This window comes from Cinclus cinclus, chromosome 34 (assembly GCF_963662255.1).
Source record: "Cinclus cinclus chromosome 34, bCinCin1.1, whole genome shotgun sequence".
Classification (NCBI taxonomy): domain Eukaryota; kingdom Metazoa; phylum Chordata; class Aves; order Passeriformes; family Cinclidae; genus Cinclus; species Cinclus cinclus.
The window spans coordinates 1,031,692-1,050,267 of record NC_085079.1 but is presented as its reverse complement, the minus strand read 5'-3'; the positions used below and the strand labels follow the sequence as shown (position 1 = coordinate 1,050,267).

The window sequence follows — 18,576 nt, the reverse complement described above, 5'->3', positions numbered from 1 at the left end:
AGGACTCCGTGGCAAATTTCACAGACCCCTCAGTGGGCGGCCTTTGGAGTTTGAAGATTCCCAGGGCGGATTTCGGAGTTTCACATACACCACACACCCCCAGGATGGATTTGGGCATCTCTGGTTGGGTTTTGGGCTTCCAGAGTAAGTTTTCAGAGTCCTAGGTTGGATTTTGGGGATCCTAGGCTGGGTTTTCAGGGTCTGGAGATGGATTTTAGGGTTCCAGCACCCGCAGCGCAAAATCCAGAGCGGGGGCACTGTGGGTCAGACACCCCATGGACACCACATCGATGTGGGGCCCCAAAAACTGGGGGAGGGTCCCCAGAACAATGCCCCCGCTGGCCTCCACTGTCACTCCAGGATGTGCAGCCTTGACCTGCGCTGCCACCGCATGCAGCTCCTGGATGGGGACACCGGTTAGCAGGAAGCACTCCCTCCCCAAAATTTGGGTGTACACTGGACATATGGAGGTACAACGAACTCTACATAGTGCAGAATTCCCCCCCAAATAGGCCCAATTCTGCCCAATTTGGGTTCCCCCCACAAGAAACCACCAATTCAGGGATTACTCCACCCACTGAGCTCCAAAATTGGGGTGTCCACCCCCCAAACCCACCAAATCAAGGGTTATCCCCCTTAAACCAGAAACCCAGTAAAAATAGGGGTTTCCCACACAACATTTCCCAATTGCGGCACCGCCCACCACTGACCTCCAGAACAACCCCAAATTTGGGCTCTCCAATCCAAGTGGCAGTCCCCCCACCCAGTATCTCCCAAAATTGTGGCCTCCTATCCAACCCCTCCAATCCAGGCATTTGCCCACTCTCTGACCCCCAAATTACAGTCCTCTCACCTAAACTCCCCAAATCAAGGGTCCCTTCACTCAAAACCCCCCAAACTGGGGTTACCCAACCCTCCAAAATTGGGATTCCCCCTTGTATCTTTGGGGCTGCCCCACATTTACAGCAGATTCACATTTTTCTGGCACAGCCTCACCCTGGGATGTCCCCCATTTTTGCCACTCCCCTCAATTTTGGGGGCTCAGCTGGGAATAACACAACCTGGATCTGTGTGTTTGACCCTCACTTTTTGGGGTGTTCAACCCATTTCACTGTTCCGCCCCCCATTTAAAAGGACCCAGACCCCCATTTTTGGGGTCCAGCCTCACACCTGGAGGATACTCCCATTCTTGGGGGCCCCTGCCAGTCTTTGGGAGCTCACCTGGTGGGGTGCAGAGGTCAAATCTATGGCATTGCCCCCCTGCTTTGGGAGATCTGTGCCCCATTTTTTTAGGGTTTATCCCCATTTTTAGAGTCCAAGCCCCCTTTTTGGGGTCCAGCCACACTTGGGTCCCCACCATTATTGGTCCCCCTCCGAATTTGGGGCTCACCTGGGGGGCCAGGTTGTCCAACAGGACGATGTCAGCCCCAGCCCCAGCAGCTGCCAGCGCCTCATCCACATCTGAGCACTCGACCCCCAGCCGGCGGGTGAAGCCCCCAGCCCGGCGTACCCCCAAAATCATCTGCGGAAGAGGAGGGTCAGAGGGAACCCCAGAGAGACACCCTACTATCAGGCAGGGTAAAATGCGGGCTCCCCCCAGTCATTCACTCAAAATTGGGGTCCCCCCTCTGCCCCCCCCACACTGATCCCCAAAAATGGGGGTCTTGTCCCCCAGAGTCCCCCAATTCAAGGGCGTCTGCTGCCCCCAAAGTTGGGGTTCTCCCAGCTACCGACACCAAAATTTAGTTACCCAACACATGATCCCCCTCCAATTCAAGGGTTACCCCCCAATTTCCCTCACAAATTGGGACTGTCCCACCCATCCTCCCCAATTCAGGGGTCCTCCCACATCAGTCCACACCCAGAATACCCCTATCCAAGAGTCTGTCCCAGACCCCCTTTAAATATTGGTACCCCAAGCCATCACTCCCTCCAAAATAGAGCCCCATCCACCAAAACCCCCATTTCCTCCAAACCTCATATTGCCCCCACCCCACACCCCCAAAATTTGGGTTGTCATGCCTACCACCCAGAACTCACCAATTCAAGGGTCCCCCCTCCCACCTCCCCAAAAACTGGGGTGCTGCTCCCCCAGTCTCCGGGTTTCCCCACCTAGCACTCCATAATCCAGGAGTCCACAAATTCTGGAGTCCTCCCCGCACACCCAGAACCCCGCAATTCAAGCCCCCCTCCCCCATTGTCCCCCCACGTTCGGTGTCCGCACCTGCTCGAGCCCCCCCGCTGCCGCCGCCAGTGCTCGGTGATTGTCCTTGAGGAGGAGGAGTCCCCCCAAACCTCCCCGGTGAGGGTCAACGCCCCCCACGCCCAGCGCGTATTTCTCGGCCAAGCGGAACCCGGGCGTGGTTTTTCGGGTGCCCCCCACGACCCCCGCCCAGCCCTGTGCCCGGGCCACCCCCACAGCCCTCGCGGCCATCGAGGCCACCCCGCTGCAGCGCCCCAAAATATTGAGGGCGACCCTCTCCCCTCCCAGCACCCCCGCGGCCGGACCCTCCACATCGGCCACCAACACCCGCCCAGGGGGCAGCACCGCCCCCTCGGGCACCCTCCAGGTGACCCGGCACCCCGACACCCCGAAAACAGCCTCGGCGAAAGGGACCCCTGCCAGGACACCCCCCGAGTCCCCCCCGCCCTTGCTGAGTAGCTGCGCTCGGGTCGCGGTGTCCCCCACGGTCGCCACCGCGGCGTCCGGCCAGGGCGCGTCCTCGTCCAGCCAGGAGCGCGCCAGGGAGCGCAGGCGGTGCGGGGGCGGTGGGGGGGCCCAGCCCCGAGTGGGGGGCGAGCGAGCCATGGTCCGGGGAAGCCTGGGCAGAGACAGAGGCGTTATTTGGGGGGTTGCGGGAGTGGGATTTAGAGTTATGGGGAGAGGTTGTTGGTGTCCCAGAAGGGTCCCTGAGAGGAAATTTGGCTCCGCAGTGGGATTTTCAGGGAGGTATTTGGGTCTGGAAGGGGTTTGGAGGTGTTGAGGAGGAAATTTCGGTTGGTTTTTGAAGGTTTTGGGGAGGGAATAAAGGGGTCCTTGGGGGAATTTTAAGGGGATGCTGGGGGGGGCTGAGGGTAACAGGAGGGTCCTTGAGGGGATATTGGAATCTGGGAAGGATTTTCAGAGAGATATTTGGGACTGGAGGGGATTTGGGGGGGAGTTCAAGTGTTAAGCGGGAAATTTGAGTTTATCTTTGTGAACCTCAGAGCAACACCTGATCCCTCAGACCCAGATGGAGCAGGGTAAAATGGGGGCTCCCACTTGTCTTTGAATTAAAACTGGGGTCTGATCCCCAGACTGACTGACCCCCAAAAATTGTGGACCTCTCCCCAGAGTCTCCCAATTCGATGGTGTTTTCTGGCCCCAAAGTTGGCATTCAGCCACCTACAAACACCAAAATTTAGAGTTACCCAATATATGATAACACCAATTCAGGCTGTTGAGGAGTTGAAGTGGAAATTTTTGTTGGTCTATGGGGAGTGTGAGGAATATTGGGATACTTGGGGGAATTTTGAGGAGATGCTGGGGAGGCTGAGGTCACAGGAGGGTCCTTGAGGGGATACTGGGTTCTGGGAAGAATTTTCAGGGAGATACTTAGGTCTAGAAGGGATTTGGGGCTTACTGAGGTGCTGAAGGGAAAATTTGGGGCAGTCTTGAGGGGTTTTAGTGTATGTTGGGGTCCTAGGAGGAATTTTGTGAAGGGTCCTGGTGACTCTTTAGTAGGATTTAGGGGGGATCTTCAGGGCTTTTGAGGGTCCCAGGTGGGTCCAGGAGGAGATCTTGGGGTCCTGGGGAGAGCCAGGGGCCATTTGGGAGGTTATTGGGTTTGGGGAAGGGGATTTTGGACAGGTCCTGAGGGGAGGCTGGGGGCCCTAGGAGGGTCCCAGAGGGGATATTGGGGCCCTAAGGGGATTTTGGTGAAGATTTTTGGGTGCAGTGGGGATTTGGGAGGTTATTGTGGTCTTGGGAGTCCAGGAAGGAGATCAAATGTGAATCCCTATGTCCCCTCCTGCCCCTTTCCCCCAGCTCAGGTGGGTCCAAAGTCCTGTCTGGAGTAGCCACATCACCCGCCCCTCCCCCCCTTCCCGAGACTCCCAGGAGAGGGAGGGGTGCCCCACTGACCTGTCCAGAGTTGGAGGCGACTGAAGCCCGAATTGGGAGGTCGGGCGGGTTCTTACCTGGGGTGGGTGTGGCCCGTCTCACCCAAATGCCCGACCCCCGGCTGTGATTGGCTGCCCCGAGGGTCCCCAGACCGTTTGGGGTGGGGGAGGGGAAATTCCCTTTATGGACAGTAAATGAGCGGGTGGGAGGTGTTGGGGACACCTGGGTGGTGCGCCATGGGTGGGGGGGGGGGTGGAGGGGCAGTGTGGTGGTGACAGTGCCAGGGATGAGGTGGTGACAATGTCAGGGTTGTGGTGGCGACAGTGCCAGGTGTGTTCCTGTGGGCGGGGATGGATGGGGCCGAGGGGTGGGGCAAGGTAGGGCTGAGGGCAGAAGATGGAGGTGGGGGGAGGGCAGGGAGGAGATCAAAGTGGCCGAGCCATGGTGGAGGGGACAGCAGAGGTGAGATGGAGATGGCAGTGAGGGCAGGGACAAGATAGAAGACAGACGTGGAGTTGGGGACTTGGAAAGGACATGGACATGGTGTTGGGGTCATGGGGATAGGGATGGCAGCCAGGAGGCGATGGTCAAGGTGACAGATCGTGGAGGTAATGCAAAGATGGCCAATGACACCTGGAGGTGGTGGTGAGAAGAGTGGTCAGATGGCTGAGGTGAGCAGGAGATGGTGGGGGGAGCAGTGAGGGAGGAGACAGGGTCAAGGATACCTGGAGATCACGGTGGTGGCACATGAGCAGGGGACATGGAGGAGGTGGAAGAGACAGGAAGATGGAATTGGGGACACGGAGATGGGCAGTGTAATGTGGAGAGGTGGTGGGGACATGGGGAGGACATGAGGGGGAATGTGGAGATGTTCAAGGTGAACAGGACGTGGTGGTGGGACATGAGGAGGGGACAGGGAGACCATCTCCTTGGGGACATGAAGAGGGTCAAGACCACCTGGAGATGGTCAAAGGGACACAGGAAGTGTGAGTGAGAGGGGACAGGGTGGAGCTGGAGGTGAGGGCAGAGTTCAGGTGGGACATGGGCCCATGGGAATGGGGGAATTGGGGATGCTGGGACAGGGGGCTATGGGGACATAGGGACACATCCTGTCCCCCCTCCCCTTCCAGATAGTTCCTGGCAATGAAGTAACTGGAGGATCCTGCCTGGGAGGACAATGGGTAAAGAGATCTTGAGCACCATCAGACAAGGCATCAGCAACAGCAGCATCAGCTTGAGCGTCATAAGGGGCCACTAGGGGACAAAGGGGGGAACCCCTGGGGCACATCAATACCCCATGGGCACCAACCCAGCTCCCAAGGCCACCAAACCAAATGGCCACCACCCTGAGAGTCACCAGCTTCATGACTACCATTCCAATGTCCATGGCCACCAACTGCACAGCTACCAGCTCTGATGGCAGCCAACCCTTCCATGGCCTCTGTCCCTGTGACAGCTGTAGTGGGGCTAGAGCTGCACAAACAATTTGGCCAGAACAGATAGCCATGCTCCCTGGATTGCAAGAAGTAAGCAAGTCCCCAGGTTTAAAAATTATTATCTGAATTAAAGTTTAAAGGGGGGACCCAGCCAATCCCTTTGAGCCGGGAATGCACCCAGATCATTGGCCAATGAGGTGGGTGGACTTAAGATCTTGGATCAGTCATATCTGTAAGTGTGGGAAATTCAAAGCCATAGTAAAAGAGGGTGAACGTCAATAAATGGGGCTGTTGCTGCACAAACTCGGTGTCTATGTGTGTGTCGCATTCCTGTCGCCACTATCAGCCACACAGGCCCAATACCTGTAGCCAGCAACTCCCCGTGGCCACCAGACCCACATCTTGATGCCTATCAACCCCATGATGACCAACCACCCTGAAGGCCATCAACCATCTCTCCATGGCCACCAAGCCCTATGACCATAATGCTGATGGCTACTAGCCCCCCCAAGGCCATTGACATCCCCATGACCGCCATGCTGATGACCACCAGACCCCATGGCCACCAACTGCACAGTCACCGTGCTGGTGGCCACCATGCCCTGTGTCCCTCCTGTGTCCGCCTGCTCCCCTCTGGCAGGAGGGGCATCGATGCAGAGAATAATGAAGGGCAGGGACACAGAGGCAGATGGAGCCCATCAGCCAGATGTTCACTCAGGGTGGAATCCAGACCAGCAACTGGTTCTCTGACAGGCTTTGAAGGACATGGAGACTTTTGGGGATCACCATGGGGGAAGAGATTGGGAGGTCATCATGGAAAGGGACATGGGGGGACATGGTGGGAACAGAGGATGGATGGAGCCCATCAGCCAGATGCTTACCCAGACCAGCATCTGGCTCTCTGACAGGTTGGGAGGGACATTTGAGGCATTAAGAGGTCACTTTGGGTGGGACAGGGGGGTGAGGGATACCATGAGGGCACAGGAGGACATGGGGTGTGGACACAGGGGACACGTGGGCCAGGGATTGGTTCTCCAAGAGGCCGGGGGGGTACATCAGGGATGTCTGGGGGACACCATGGTGGTGGGACACACAGCGGGACATGGACAGGGGATGGAAGGTGGGGGAGGGGGGTGGGTCGCCATGGGGGAGGACATGAGGGGATGCATTGAAGGGACACGGGAGCATCATGGAGCGCATGGTGGTGATGGTGATGATGATGATGATGATGCAGTTGGGTGTTGAAGATGCTGGTGATGATGATGATGATGATGATAGTATTAAGTGATACAATGGTGATGCTGTTGATGAAGATGGTGTCGAAGTCGAACAAAGGTGTTGGGTGATAATAACGGAGGTGATGGAGTTCACTGTGGTGTTGATGGTGAAGACCAAGATGTGGATGATAGTAATGGTGATGGTGACAGTGATGGTGATGATGGTGTTGTCAGTGTCATGTTGATGGTGTTGGCTGTGTTGGAGTTGACTGTGGTGATGATGGTGTTGATGATGAAGATGATGATGATGCGGGTGGTTTGGTGGTATCAGTGTGGGTGGTGTTGTGTAATGATGATGGTGTTTGTTGGTGTTGGTTGGGGTTGCTGGTGAAGATAATGGTGTGGGTGATGAAAATGGTGGTGACAAAGATGACGGCAGTGATGATGATGATGATGATGGTGATGATGAAGGCGAAGGTGTGGGTGATGAAAACAAAGGTGTTGATGATGAAGATGATGGTGTGGGGGAGTTGCCCTGGTCATGGTGGGGGAGGGAGGGGAGACTCACAGGGTTGAACAAGGGGCACAGAACACACAGAGACACAGGACATGGACATGGGAGCACATGTGGAGATAAGAACACACATGGACATGGGAACTCACACATGGATATGGGAACACGGACATGGACACAGAACATACGCATGGACACAGAACATGGAGATGAACACAGAACATGGAGATGGACGCAGAACACACAGGGACATAGAACGCACACACAGACATGAGAACAAGCACACATGTATACACAGATTTGTTTTGCTGAAAGGGTTTATTGATTATCCCAGGGAAATTCCCAGGACTCCCAGGGGATCAGGAGGATTATCCAGAGATGGTCATCTCCTCATGCTACTGGAGGGGGACGGGACCCGGGTGTCACCACCAGTTCCAGGCCTGAAAGGTAGAACCCAAATCGTGACACCGGTGTTCCCTGGGACATGAGAGGGACCTTGTCCCCACCCCTCTCTTTGCAGGGACCTGCAGCCTGAGAAGGGATTTGGAGCCCTGGGTACACCTGGGACCGAACTTGGCTCCTGAGATCCATGTGACTCCCAGAGCCCCTCACCCTGGAATATCCCAAAACCTCACAGAGCCCTCGCTGCTCTCACAGGGACACTGGGTGTCCCCAGAGCCCCCCAGTACAAGGAAAGCCTTGGGGACAGCTCTGTCCACCTAGCCCCAGGACATGGATCAGGGACAGCCCCCTCCATGTCCCTCTGACATTCCCAAGCTCTTCTCAGCCCAGAGGGCTCAGGGATCTGCCCTGGCCCCCGAGGATTTTTGTGGGGCTGGAGATCCCCCAAGATTTCTCACCAGGGCATCCGGGGGACAGCCAGGAATCACTCCCGCAGAAGCTCCACCTGCTCAGCCACGGGGGGCTGGGGAGAAAGGCAGGGTTAGAGCCACCCTGGAGGATACTGGGGCATGTTGGGAGATACTGGGGCATGCTGGGGTGTACTGGGGTGCACTGGAGGGTGATGACCAGGACAGGGGAAGCTCTGGGCCCAGCAGAACTCTGGGTACCCACCTCAGACCTCTTCACTCGTTGGACGCCGTTCGTTTTCTGTAGAGTGATGGGGAGATGTCACTGGTCACTGGGGTGTCCCCAGTCCCAGCAAGGCATGGGGGGGCCCAACTGGCCCCCAGTTCCCACACTGGTGCCCCAATTCGAGGACTTACCACAATGCATCCACCTATACCTCCTCCTATGACTGTCTGCAGATGGAGAGCAAAGGTTTAGTCTGGAATGGCCCTTGCGGGGCTCAGGGGGTCACAGGTGTACCCAGGCCCTGTGGCTGCCCCCAGTCTGAGGGGGAAAATCCCTTCTGCTCCCCCCAGTCCCACTCCAGGGAGTTTCACCCAATGCTTGTTCCTGCAGAGACCACGGTGGGGATGGAGACAGGGAGAGCGAGAGGAATTCGGGTCCTTCAAGGAGGAGGGGATGGAGTGAGATGTGAGGGCCCCAAAGACAGTGACCTGGGGGGGAGTTGGAGGCCCCACGGAATGGGGCTGGGGGTGTGGAAGGGATGGGAATGGGGGAATGCGGGTGGGGAGGCAGGAATTCCAGTGGGGGAGACCTGGGAGCTGAATTGGGAGGTGGGTGGGGATGGGAGAAAGCAGGGGCAGGGGACCAAAATTGACAGGTTTGGGAGGGGGGTTGGGAGTCCAGGAGGGGGAAGTGGGGACACCACCGTCATGGGCAATGTGAACAGGAAAGGACTGGAGGGAAAGAGGAGAGCAAGTGGACTGGGCATGGTGCTCTTTGCAGGGTGACTGGGGTGCACTGGGTTGGGTGGGAATACAATGGGGTCCCGGGGAAGGGACAGCCTTGGGAAGCTCTGGGGTGTACAGGCACACACTGGGGCACACTGGGATGCCCTGGAGGGTCATGGCCATGAGACTGGAGGGTCTGGGCCCAGAAGAACTGGGGTTACTCACCTTGCCAAAAGCAATGCCACCAGCTTCCTGTGGAGAGACCATGAGATGTCACTGGGGTGTCCCCAGTCCATGTAAAGGCTGGGGACACCAAACTTCCCCTCAGTTCCCACACTGGTGCAGCCAGCTCCAGGACTTACCCCAGCACACAGAGCTCCACTGCCATCCATGGCCTGGGGAAGGAGAGCAAAAGGTTGGTCAGGATTGGCCCTTGAGGTGCTGGGGGGGGGACACAGGTGTCCCCAAACCCCACCCCCCCCACCCCGACCTTGGCTGTCCCCTGCCCTGAGCAGGGGGTGCCTGGGGATTTGGGAACATCACTGCAGGGTGAAAGGCAATGAACAGAGGGGAAAGGCAGGAAAGAAGACCCAGGAAATCATCTAAGGGATTGAGGGGTGCAGGGGATGGCATTTCCCAGTTTGTGCCAGTTCAGACTGGCTTGAGACTGGACCAGTTCATCCCAGTTTGGCTGAGTTCAGCCAAGTGTGCGCTTTAATGAGTTTGGACCTCTTGGTCCCAGTTCAGCCCACTTTGGGATTGGCCTTTGTCCTTATGTGGGAAACTGAGGAGATGCTGGGGAGATGCCCGAGGGGACCAAGATTGGGATGGGATGGGATGGGATGGGATGGGATGGGATGGGATGGGATGGGATGGGATGGGATGGGATGGGATGGGATGGGGAGGCCCAAAAGGACAGGATTTGCGGGAGCAGGACAAGAAATCTCTGGGGCCGTCGCAGGGAGGAGCCAGGTCTGGGCATCCCCTGGGGAAGCCGGACTCTGGCATCGGGAGTTGAATTGCGGCAAGAGGAAGGACAGAGGCAATGGTGGAAAGGAGAAAGCAGCACGGCTCGGGGCTGGGAAGCCCAGCAGAGCCCCTGGATTGGCAAGAGTCCCTAGCCCTGAGTCCACCCCGTGGCCTTGGAGCCTCACCTCGCTCTGTGCTGGGAGGCACAGCAGGATGGAGAAGAGCAGGGCCACGCTGAGCACAGCCACCTTCATCTTCCTCTCGCACTGGGCAGCGCTGGCTGAGGCTGCGGCAGGGCAGGAGCACCTTTATCCCTGCCGGGACTCCTCCCCGGGCCCTCCCTGGCAGCCCCCAGGCCAAAGCCCGGTTTGGCACAGCCCCCAGCCCTGGCCACAAGCCCAGCCCTGGCACAGAGTCCATGCCAGCTGTGGCACGGATCCAGCCCCCCTCCCCGCATCCCTGCAGCTTCCTGCATGGGGCAGCTGCCCCTGGAGGGGACCAGGCACCCGGGGGCCAAGGGGAGCAGGCAGGGATCCAAAGGCAGCTGGGGACCCTGTGGGGACAGCCCCCACTCCAACACAATCCATCCTCCAACAGCCCCCGGCGCCACAAACCCCATTTCCCGCTACCCCTCCCCTCCCAGAGCGTTCCTTGCAGGACACCCCGGAGCTGAGCCCAGCCCCAAACCCGCTGTGGCAGAGCAGGATTGTCCCTGTTCCCACTGCGGCCCCTTGGCTCAACGGGGCTGCACTGACCCCTCTTCCTGGGGCACCAGCACCCCGGGATCAGGGAGAACGGCCAGGGGGGAGCACAGCGGGGGCACGGGCCATGGCAGCAGCTGCGGACCGGCATCTCCAGTCTCTGCAGGTGCACTGGGGAGCACTGGGCACTGGTGGCACTGGGACACCAGGGCTGGCCCTGGGGCAGTGCTGGGGTGGTGGCGCTGCCCGGCTCCAGCCCATTGCTGACCCTGCAGCCCCAGACTGCTCCAGGCCCCCAGGGGAAGATCCCTGCCAGAGCCCCTGGCACAGCCACGACCACCGTGTCCTGCTGGATCAGCCCAATCCCGCTCTGCCGTGCTGGCCCGGCCATCGGCTCCCAGGGGCTCTGTGCCCAGCAGGGCTGTGGCTCCGGACTGGGCTGGCACCGGGACACAGCTCCCGCAGCACCCCCGGCCCCAGGGATGGCCCTGTCCTGTCCTGCCCTCATCCCAGAGCTGGCCCCAAGCTGGAGCTGACCTTCCCAGCCCAGGGCCCTGCTGCTGTCCCAGCTCAGAGGCCCCTGTCAGGGTGACCCCCGAGGGCACAGATCAGTGACAGTCCCTGCCAGGGCTCCCAGGAGCTGCCACTGCCTCCATTCTCCACTGACATTCCGTGACATTTCCAGGAGATGTTCCCTCCTCACGGGACACTGGCCTCACAGAAGGGACCTGTTGTGGGACAGGTGGGAAAATCCTTCAGGCACCTGACTTGACTGTTTGTGTTGGATCTTCCTGAGGAGACAGCAGTGACCTGGAAGATTTTCCTTTTGTCTGTTGGTGCTTTGTGCCTCCTTTGTTGGAGAACTGAGGAGTGTTGATCCTGGATGGATCCAGTGGAGGTAAAGCCACTCACCAGATGGATTTACCTCCCCTGGACACTTAAGGTGCCGTTCCAGATGTTCCCAGCATGGCATCTCTCCATCAGACACCAAACTGGAAATTTTCCATGTTTCAGTGAGCTGCTGATCTGGAAACAGGAGGACGTCTGTGCAGAGTCCATGAACCCCATGCTGGGAACATCTGGAATGGCACCTTAAGTGTCCAGGGGGTGGGATCCTGGACCCCTCCAGGATCAACGCTCCTCAGTTCTCCAACAAAGGAGGCACAAAGCACCAACAGACAAAAGGAAAATCTTCCAGGTCACTGCTGTCTCCTCAGGAAGATCCAACACAAACAGTCAAGTCAGGTGCCTGAAGGATTTTCCCACCTGTCCCACAACAGGTCCCTTCTGTGAGGCCAGTGTCCCGTGAGGAGGGAACATCTCCTGGAAATGTCACGGAATGTCAGTGGAGAATGGAGGCAGTGGCAGCTCCTGGGAGCCCTGGCAGGGACTGTCACTGATCTGTGCCCTCGGGAGTCACCCTGACAGGGGCCTCTGAGCTGGGACAGCAGCAGGGCCCTGGGCTGGGAAGGTCAGCTCCAGCTTGGGGCCAGCTCTGGGATGAGGGCAGGACAGGACAGGGCCATCCCTGGGGCCGGGGGTGCTGCGGGAGCTGTGTCCCGGTGCCAGCCCAGTCCGGAGCCACAGCCCTGCTGGGCACAGAGCCCCTGGGAGCCGATGGCCGGGCCAGCACGGCAGAGCGGGATTGGGCTGATCCAGCAGGACACGGTGGTCGTGGCTGTGCCAGGGGCTCTGGCAGGGATCTTCCCCTGGGGGCCTGGAGCAGTCTGGGGCTGCAGGGTCAGCAATGGGCTGGAGCCGGGCAGCGCCACCACCCCAGCACTGCCCCAGGGCCAGCCCTGGTGTCCCAGTGCCACCAGTGCCCAGTGCTCCCCAGTGCACCTGCAGAGACTGGAGATGCCGGTCCGCAGCTGCTGCCATGGCCCGTGCCCCCGCTGTGCTCCCCCCTGGCCGTTCTCCCTGATCCCGGGGTGCTGGTGCCCCAGGAAGAGGGGTCAGTGCAGCCCCGTTGAGCCAAGGGGCCGCAGTGGGAACAGGGACAATCCTGCTCTGCCACAGCGGGTTTGGGGCTGGGCTCAGCTCCGGGGTGTCCTGCAAGGAACGCTCTGGGAGGGGAGGGGTAGCGGGAAATGGGGTTTGTGGCGCCGGGGGCTGTTGGAGGATGGATTGTGTTGGAGTGGGGGCTGTCCCCACAGGGTCCCCAGCTGCCTTTGGATCCCTGCCTGCTCCCCTTGGCCCCCGGGTGCCTGGTCCCCTCCAGGGGCAGCTGCCCCATGCAGGAAGCTGCAGGGATGCGGGGAGGGGGGCTGGATCCGTGCCACAGCTGGCATGGACTCTGTGCCAGGGCTGGGCTTGTGGCCAGGGCTGGGGGCTGTGCCAAACCGGGCTTTGGCCTGGGGGCTGCCAGGGAGGGCCCGGGGAGGAGTCCCGGCAGGGATAAAGGTGCTCCTGCCCTGCCGCAGCCTCAGCCAGCGCTGCCCAGTGCGAGAGGAAGATGAAGGTGGCTGTGCTCAGCGTGGCCCTGCTCTTCTCCATCCTGCTGTGCCTCCCAGCACAGAGCGAGGTGAGGCTCCAAGGCCACGGGGTGGACTCAGGGCTAGGGACTCTTGCCAATCCAGGGGCTCTGCTGGGCTTCCCAGCCCCGAGCCGTGCTGCTTTCTCCTTTCCACCATTGCCTCTGTCCTTCCTCTTGCCGCAATTCAACTCCCGATGCCAGAGTCCGGCTTCCCCAGGGGATGCCCAGACCTGGCTCCTCCCTGCGACGGCCCCAGAGATTTCTTGTCCTGCTCCCGCAAATCCTGTCCTTTTGGGCCTCCCCATCCCATCCCATCCCATCCCATCCCATCCCATCCCATCCCATCCCATCCCATCCCATCCCATCCCATCCCATCCCATCCCATCCCAATCTTGGTCCCCTCGGGCATCTCCCCAGCATCTCCTCAGTTTCCCACATAAGGACAAAGGCCAATCCCAAAGTGGGCTGAACTGGGACCAAGAGGTCCAAACTCATTAAAGCGCACACTTGGCTGAACTCAGCCAAACTGGGATGAACTGGTCCAGTCTCAAGCCAGTCTGAACTGGCACAAACTGGGAAATGCCATCCCCTGCACCCCTCAATCCCTTAGATGATTTCCTGGGTCTTCTTTCCTGCCTTTCCCCTCTGTTCATTGCCTTTCACCCTGCAGTGATGTTCCCAAATCCCCAGGCACCCCCTGCTCAGGGCAGGGGACAGCCAAGGTCGGGGTGGGGGGGGTGGGGTTTGGGGACACCTGTGTCCCCCCCCCAGCACCTCAAGGGCCAATCCTGACCAACCTTTTGCTCTCCTTCCCCAGGCCATGGATGGCAGTGGAGCTCTGTGTGCTGGGGTAAGTCCTGGAGCTGGCTGCACCAGTGTGGGAACTGAGGGGAAGTTTGGTGTCCCCAGCCTTTACATGGACTGGGGACACCCCAGTGACATCTCATGGTCTCTCCACAGGAAGCTGGTGGCATTGCTTTTGGCAAGGTGAGTAACCCCAGTTCTTCTGGGCCCAGACCCTCCAGTCTCATGGCCATGACCCTCCAGGGCATCCCAGTGTGCCCCAGTGTGTGCCTGTACACCCCAGAGCTTCCCAAGGCTGTCCCTTCCCCGGGACCCCATTGTATTCCCACCCAACCCAGTGCACCCCAGTCACCCTGCAAAGAGCACCATGCCCAGTCCACTTGCTCTCCTCTTTCCCTCCAGTCCTTTCCTGTTCACATTGCCCATGACGGTGGTGTCCCCACTTCCCCCTCCTGGACTCCCAACCCCCCTCCCAAACCTGTCAATTTTGGTCCCCTGCCCCTGCTTTCTCCCATCCCCACCCACCTCCCAATTCAGCTCCCAGGTCTCCCCCACTGGAATTCCTGCCTCCCCACCCGCATTCCCCCATTCCCATCCCTTCCACACCCCCAGCCCCATTCCGTGGGGCCTCCAACTCCCCCCCAGGTCACTGTCTTTGGGGCCCTCACATCTCACTCCATCCCCTCCTCCTTGAAGGACCCGAATTCCTCTCGCTCTCCCTGTCTCCATCCCCACCGTGGTCTCTGCAGGAACAAGCATTGGGTGAAACTCCCTGGAGTGGGACTGGGGGGAGCAGAAGGGATTTTCCCCCTCAGACTGGGGGCAGCCACAGGGCCTGGGTACACCTGTGACCCCCTGAGCCCCGCAAGGGCCATTCCAGACTAAACCTTTGCTCTCCATCTGCAGACAGTCATAGGAGGAGGTATAGGTGGATGCATTGTGGTAAGTCCTCGAATTGGGGCACCAGTGTGGGAACTGGGGGCCAGTTGGGCCCCCCCATGCCTTGCTGGGACTGGGGACACCCCAGTGACCAGTGACATCTCCCCATCACTCTACAGAAAACGAACGGCGTCCAACGAGTGAAGAGGTCTGAGGTGGGTACCCAGAGTTCTGCTGGGCCCAGAGCTTCCCCTGTCCTGGTCATCACCCTCCAGTGCACCCCAGTACACCCCAGCATGCCCCAGTATCTCCCAACATGCCCCAGTATCCTCCAGGGTGGCTCTAACCCTGCCTTTCTCCCCAGCCCCCCGTGGCTGAGCAGGTGGAGCTTCTGCGGGAGTGATTCCTGGCTGTCCCCCAGATGCCCTGGTGAGAAATCTTGGGGGATCTCCAGCCCCACAAAAATCCTCGGGGGCCAGGGCAGATCCCTGAGCCCTCTGGGCTGAGAAGAGCTTGGGAATGTCAGAGGGACATGGAGGGGGCTGTCCCTGATCCATGTCCTGGGGCTAGGTGGACAGAGCTGTCCCCAAGGCTTTCCTTGTACTGGGGGGCTCTGGGGACACCCAGTGTCCCTGTGAGAGCAGCGAGGGCTCTGTGAGGTTTTGGGATATTCCAGGGTGAGGGGCTCTGGGAGTCACATGGATCTCAGGAGCCAAGTTCGGTCCCAGGTGTACCCAGGGCTCCAAATCCCTTCTCAGGCTGCAGGTCCCTGCAAAGAGAGGGGTGGGGACAAGGTCCCTCTCATGTCCCAGGGAACACCGGTGTCACGATTTGGGTTCTACCTTTCAGGCCTGGAACTGGTGGTGACACCCGGGTCCCGTCCCCCTCCAGTAGCATGAGGAGATGACCATCTCTGGATAATCCTCCTGATCCCCTGGGAGTCCTGGGAATTTCCCTGGGATAATCAATAAACCCTTTCAGCAAAACAAATCTGTGTATACATGTGTGCTTGTTCTCATGTCTGTGTGTGCGTTCTATGTCCCTGTGTGTTCTGCGTCCATCTCCATGTTCTGTGTTCATCTCCATGTTCTGTGTCCATGCGTATGTTCTGTGTCCATGTCCGTGTTCCCATATCCATGTGTGAGTTCCCATGTCCATGTGTGTTCTTATCTCCACATGTGCTCCCATGTCCATGTCCTGTGTCTCTGTGTGTTCTGTGCCCCTTGTTCAACCCTGTGAGTCTCCCCTCCCTCCCCCACCATGACCAGGGCAACTCCCCCACACCATCATCTTCATCATCAACACCTTTGTTTTCATCACCCACACCTTCGCCTTCATCATCACCATCATCATCATCATCATCACTGCCGTCATCTTTGTCACCACCATTTTCATCACCCACACCATTATCTTCACCAGCAACCCCAACCAACACCAACAAACACCATCATCATTACACAACACCACCCACACTGATACCACCAAACCACCCGCATCATCATCATCTTCATCATCAACACCATCATCACCACAGTCAACTCCAACACAGCCAACACCATCAACATGACACTGACAACACCATCATCACCATCACTGTCACCATCACCATTACTATCATCCACATCTTGGTCTTCACCATCAACACCACAGTGAACTCCATCACCTCCGTTATTATCACCCAACACCTTTGTTCGACTTCGACACCATCTTCATCAACAGCATCACCATTGTATCACTTAATACTATCATCATCATCATCATCATCACCAGCATCTTCAACACCCAACTGCATCATCATCATCATCATCACCATCACCACCATGCGCTCCATGATGCTCCCGTGTCCCTTCAATGCATCCCCTCATGTCCTCCCCCATGGCGACCCACCCCCCTCCCCCACCTTCCATCCCCTGTCCATGTCCCGCTGTGTGTCCCACCACCATGGTGTCCCCCAGACATCCCTGATGTACCCCCCCGGCCTCTTGGAGAACCAATCCCTGGCCCACGTGTCCCCTGTGTCCACACCCCATGTCCTCCTGTGCCCTCATGGTATCCCTCACCCCCCTGTCCCACCCAAAGTGACCTCTTAATGCCTCAAATGTCCCTCCCAACCTGTCAGAGAGCCAGATGCTGGTCTGGGTAAGCATCTGGCTGATGGGCTCCATCCATCCTCTGTTCCCACCATGTCCCCCCATGTCCCTTTCCATGATGACCTCCCAATCTCTTCCCCCATGGTGATCCCCAAAAGTCTCCATGTCCTTCAAAGCCTGTCAGAGAACCAGTTGCTGGTCTGGATTCCACCCTGAGTGAACATCTGGCTGATGGGCTCCATCTGCCTCTGTGTCCCTGCCCTTCATTATTCTCTGCATCGATGCCCCTCCTGCCAGAGGGGAGCAGGCGGACACAGGAGGGACACAGGGCATGGTGGCCACCAGCACGGTGACTGTGCAGTTGGTGGCCATGGGGTCTGGTGGTCATCAGCATGGCGGTCATGGGGATGTCAATGGCCTTGGGGGGGCTAGTAGCCATCAGCATTATGGTCATAGGGCTTGGTGGCCATGGAGAGATGGTTGATGGCCTTCAGGGTGGTTGGTCATCATGGGGTTGATAGGCATCAAGATGTGGGTCTGGTGGCCACGGGGAGTTGCTGGCTACAGGTATTGGGCCTGTGTGGCTGATAGTGGCGACAGGAATGCGACACACACATAGACACCGAGTTTGTGCAGCAACAGCCCCATTTATTGACGTTCACCCTCTTTTACTATGGCTTTGAATTTCCCACACTTACAGATATGACTGATCCAAGATCTTAAGTCCACCCACCTCATTGGCCAATGATCTGGGTGCATTCCCGGCTCAAAGGGATTGGCTGGGTCCCCCCTTTAAACTTTAATTCAGATAATAATTTTTAAACCTGGGGACTTGCTTACTTCTTGCAATCCAGGGAGCATGGCTATCTGTTCTGGCCAAATTGTTTGTGCAGCTCTAGCCCCACTACAGCTGTCACAGGGACAGAGGCCATGGAAGGGTTGGCTGCCATCAGAGCTGGTAGCTGTGCAGTTGGTGGCCATGGACATTGGAATGGTAGTCATGAAGCTGGTGACTCTCAGGGTGGTGGCCATTTGGTTTGGTGGCCTTGGGAGCTGGGTTGGTGCCCATGGGGTATTGATGTGCCCCAGGGGTTCCCCCCTTTGTCCCCTAGTGGCCCCTTATGACGCTCAAGCTGATGCTGCTGTTGCTGATGCCTTGTCTGATGGTGCTCAAGATCTCTTTACCCATTGTCCTCCCAGGCAGGATCCTCCAGTTACTTCATTGCCAGGAACTATCTGGAAGGGGAGGGGGGACAGGATGTGTCCCTATGTCCCCATAGCCCCCTGTCCCAGCATCCCCAATTCCCCCATTCCCATGGGCCCATGTCCCACCTGAACTCTGCCCTCACCTCCAGCTCCACCCTGTCCCCTCTCATTCACACTTCCTGTGTCCCTTTGACCATCTCCAGGTGGTCTTGACCCTCTTCATGTCCCCAAGGAGATGGTCTCCCTGTCCCCTCCTCATGTCCCACCACCACGTCCTGTTCACCTTGAACATCTCCACATTCCCCCTCATGTCCTCCCCATGTCCCCACCACCTCTCCACATTACACTGCCCATCTCCGTGTCCCCAATTCCATCTTCCTGTCTCTTCCACCTCCTCCATGTCCCCTGCTCATGTGCCACCA

General features: G+C 58.4%; 1 protein-coding gene across 1 annotated transcript; it reads right to left on the bottom strand.

Annotated features, from left to right (window-relative positions):
- Window positions 1-214: 214 nt before the first annotated feature.
- QPRT (quinolinate phosphoribosyltransferase) lies at window positions 215-5,489 on the bottom strand. Its single transcript, XM_062512176.1, has 6 exons — window positions 5,412-5,489; window positions 5,269-5,356; window positions 4,828-5,059; window positions 2,225-2,960; window positions 1,391-1,522; window positions 215-400 (listed from the first exon to the last, which is right to left on the bottom strand). The coding sequence occupies exons 1-6, from the start codon at window positions 5,487-5,489 to the stop codon at window positions 215-217; spliced, it is 1,452 nt and encodes a 483-aa protein (XP_062368160.1).
- Window positions 5,490-18,576: the final 13,087 nt, after the last annotated feature.